General features: G+C 38.7%; 1 protein-coding gene across 1 annotated transcript in view; it reads right to left on the bottom strand.

Moving 5' to 3' along the window:
* LOC105617137 overlaps positions 1-3524 on the bottom strand; it is a 65838-nt gene that overhangs the window by 51787 nt on the left and 10527 nt on the right. Inside the window, exons 5-6 of the mRNA XM_012198710.1 lie at positions 3022-3145; positions 2622-2882 (exon numbers count right to left, since the gene is read on the bottom strand). Of these exons, the coding sequence (XP_012054100.1) occupies positions 2622-2882; positions 3022-3145 (385 nt within the window). The remainder of the gene's footprint in view (positions 1-2621; positions 2883-3021; positions 3146-3524) is intronic.

Genomic DNA, 3524 nt, shown 5'->3' with positions numbered 1-3524 from the left:
AAGTAAGTAGTAGAGAGAGAGAGGAAGAGAGAGAGAGAGAGAGAGAGAGGGAAAATGTCACGTTAATTTACATTGAAATTATGTCGACTGAAAATATTCTAACAAAATGATTTGAATTTCATACAATCGATTCGTATTTTTATAAAATTTATACAGTCATCTGTCAAAATTGAAATGGAAAGAAGACCACAGGTGAAAAATTTTTTTCAAAATATTAACTACGGCTAAAAATTTGTTTAATATTTAATATTTTAATCTTCCTTCGCTTCTCGTGAAGGTAGAATGTATATTTTGATTTACGTCTTTTACTTCATAGACGCCGCAGAGCGCGCGTGAGATATATTGTAAAAGTTGCGCGCGATCGTTACACTACTATGCTGCCGCGCATCTCGTATTTTATTACAGACGGATTTCAATGGGAAAATGTTGTGCATCGGCTGTGACTCGTCGGGCGCAATTATACGTGAAAATTAAAACCAGTCCCGGCTATCTTCCGGGGAGGTATTGTGTACGTATTTCCCATTATCGCCGAAAGACTCGATGCACGTTTTGTATCAAGCAACGTCTCGTACGCGAAATTAAATTTCACGTCAGCGACGAGGGACGTCGGTTACGCCCGACGACAGCTCGAAGAGAAACTTGAGGAGGCATCTCTTCAGGAATATGTTACAGAGAAAGTTGGATGCGACGGACGGCGAGGGAAGTGATCGAGGATTCTAAGAGGAAAGAGAGACGAAGGAAGGGAAGCTTTGGTTGACTTCGATATATTTCAATCGACTTTTGAATTCTTTAAGATCCGTTTGTTTATATTTCTGCCTGTACAGTGATGATGATGGTTCAAAGGAAAATTAATCTACCTTCGAGTCGATTGATAAGGGAAGAAGACATTTAATCAGACGCGGCCGAGTAATCGTGCGCGGTAGGACACGATATACGCGTCGTCGAAGCGAAAATCGAAATAACTGAATTGTACGAAAGATAGATGATAAATGTCATTTATTACGTGATCTTGGAATTTGAGTTTTTTCTCTCACTCTCGGGGGGCGAGAGAAATAGAATCATAGGATGTAGCTGAAGCAGCAAAAGATCAACATATAAATGAAAGAAAATAAATAAAAATAAACGATAATAATAAAATGTGTTACAAACATTCAATGTAAGAAAAAAAAAAGAAAAATTCTACATGAAAAATCCGGTGAGAATAGTTAATAAAATAAAATACTGATATAAATAAAAGTTATATAAAAATATAGTGATAGAATGTATAACAAAGGCACATATACATTGGAAAAATTGTGCAAAGGCGTAAGTGACGAAGAAGAATTATCGAGCGAGAGATAGCATCGGAAAACAAACGACGATGTCACTACGAGCGACGCTCCTCATTAAATAATTACAATACCGGAGAGAATGCCACTAACATTATGGTATGGAATAACGCTGCAGGATAGTCTGCATCGAGCAGCATGGTAAGCATAGTGCGGCATCGCTAGCAGATCGGTAACAAAACACGTTTAATGTGCCGCAGGCTTAATGTGTAGATCGTGTCCCGTTTATCTCTCCTGTGTCCATATCAAACGCTACAAAATCGTTACCTCGCAGTTATGGTTGAACGGAAAGATAACGCGAATTCTGCATTATATCACGAATTCAGTGATACCCTAAACTAATAGTGGAATATTCGACGCCGATCGATTACCAGAGGTGTGTATACCGTATACGGGATTCTATTAATTCCGTAAATTTTTACCGAATTTCCAAATCAATTAACGATCCTATATAAAAAATATTTTTTACTCGTCGACGTTGCCAAAACCGTAATTCGGTCGAGATTTATTTTTCATCGATGCTGGATGCTGAAAGGTATACGCTTGTTTTACGATTGTTAAAAATATATAGTCAATTTTATTTTTATTCCGCAATATGTAAAAATTCTTGCGAAAGCTCCATTTACCGCACAAGCTATTCAAGAGTCGTAAGCGCACATCGACGTGCAAATCCGTAATCTTTCTTGATGTAGCGAGGTGTGGGATCGACGAAATCACGGATCTCTGCTACGCAGGGTGTCTCAAAATCACAGAGAGATACGATACCGATGCTCGTCACGAATAGTAGAGAATAAATGAAGAAAAATAATAATAAAGTTAATTGAGAAATTTAGAATTTTATTTAATATTTAGTTTGATATTTAAAAAATGCGATCGCTTTTCTATCATCATAAATGCAAAGACTTGCTCTTCAGTTAGTTTTAATGAGACATAAATACATCGGCATTTTAATTCAACGCTCGATTCTCAGCTCAAGTATTTCCGTTGAAATTTATATTTAAAAATTCCTAACAAATAGCGTGACTTTTCTCATGAAACGCTCGTCAGGGAAAAATGCAGTCAGAGCTCGCGTTGAATCTCGACGGGAAGATGTCCGTTGGGACACCCTGCGTATGAGCTTACTTACGACATCCAATAGCACGTGTAATAGTATTGGTGCGCGGTAGACCCTACATAGCTGCATAGGCGACAACGAAAACGTCGCTTCCTTCGGATCGATCGCCGCACAATTCCTCCAGATATCGAGCGAAGAAATCGAAGCGGAAGAATTGCGACGGCGAAGCAAATGGTAACGGTTGTAAATGTAGTGGCGAAGTGCGTGTTACTACCTATAGCTTTCATCGCGGCCGGCGAAACGGCGCCTGGTATTCGCAATGGAATCTCCGGACGTATCTTTCGAATCGAGAGTCTCTCCATTCGCTTGCTTATAATATAGGTGAGTGCGTGCTCAGCTACCTTGAATGGATCTTTTAGTACGATATCCTTTCGAATCAATGGTAAAGCCAAGAAGTACACTCGCTCTAAATTGACCGGCCTCCACTTCCTCTTCTTACTCTGAAAATATCGGAACGTGCGATCGATCGAGCGAATAAGTGAACGGGCGGCCTCGTCACCGGAATTCACGACGCATCGAACATTTTTATCTAGATAGATTAATATTGATTTATGAGAGAGTGGAAACGACGTCGCTTACGGGTTTCCTCTTTTTGGGTTTTGCGACGACTTTGGGCGCAGCTAGTCTCTCCAGGACCCGCATGTGCCTTTGCCAGTCTTCTGGTTTTGTGAGAGCTCTGCGTAGTTTCGCCATTCGTTTTCTCCTAGGTATACGAAAGCGATGCATTTTATCGCGGGAATTTGAGTTTAAAAACGCTTTACTGAGGAAAAAGTCAACCAGAGATTAATTAACGTTTCATTAGTGGCTTAAGAAAACTTACGTTATTAGCAGCATTCGCGGTTTATCAATGTCGGTTATACAAATTACGACAGTGATAATAACTATTATAAACTATTCATACCATAACTGCTGGTAATGATAAAAAAGAAAAAAATTTTATATTTTTTCTAACAGTTAGATAATTTCAAACTCTTTGAAAGTGATAGAGATATTTCCGATGTGATTTTGATTGAGATGATTATTTAGCCACTAATGAAAAATTAAAGAATCTATAAGGATGAAAAGTGTGGCGAATTGTAGTT

Source organism: Atta cephalotes (assembly GCF_000143395.1).
Source record: "Atta cephalotes unplaced genomic scaffold scaffold00011, whole genome shotgun sequence".
In the NCBI taxonomy this organism is placed as follows: Eukaryota; Metazoa; Arthropoda; class Insecta; order Hymenoptera; family Formicidae; genus Atta; species Atta cephalotes.
Note: the sequence above shows the minus strand (reverse complement) of the source record. Positions and strands in the feature narration are given on the sequence as shown.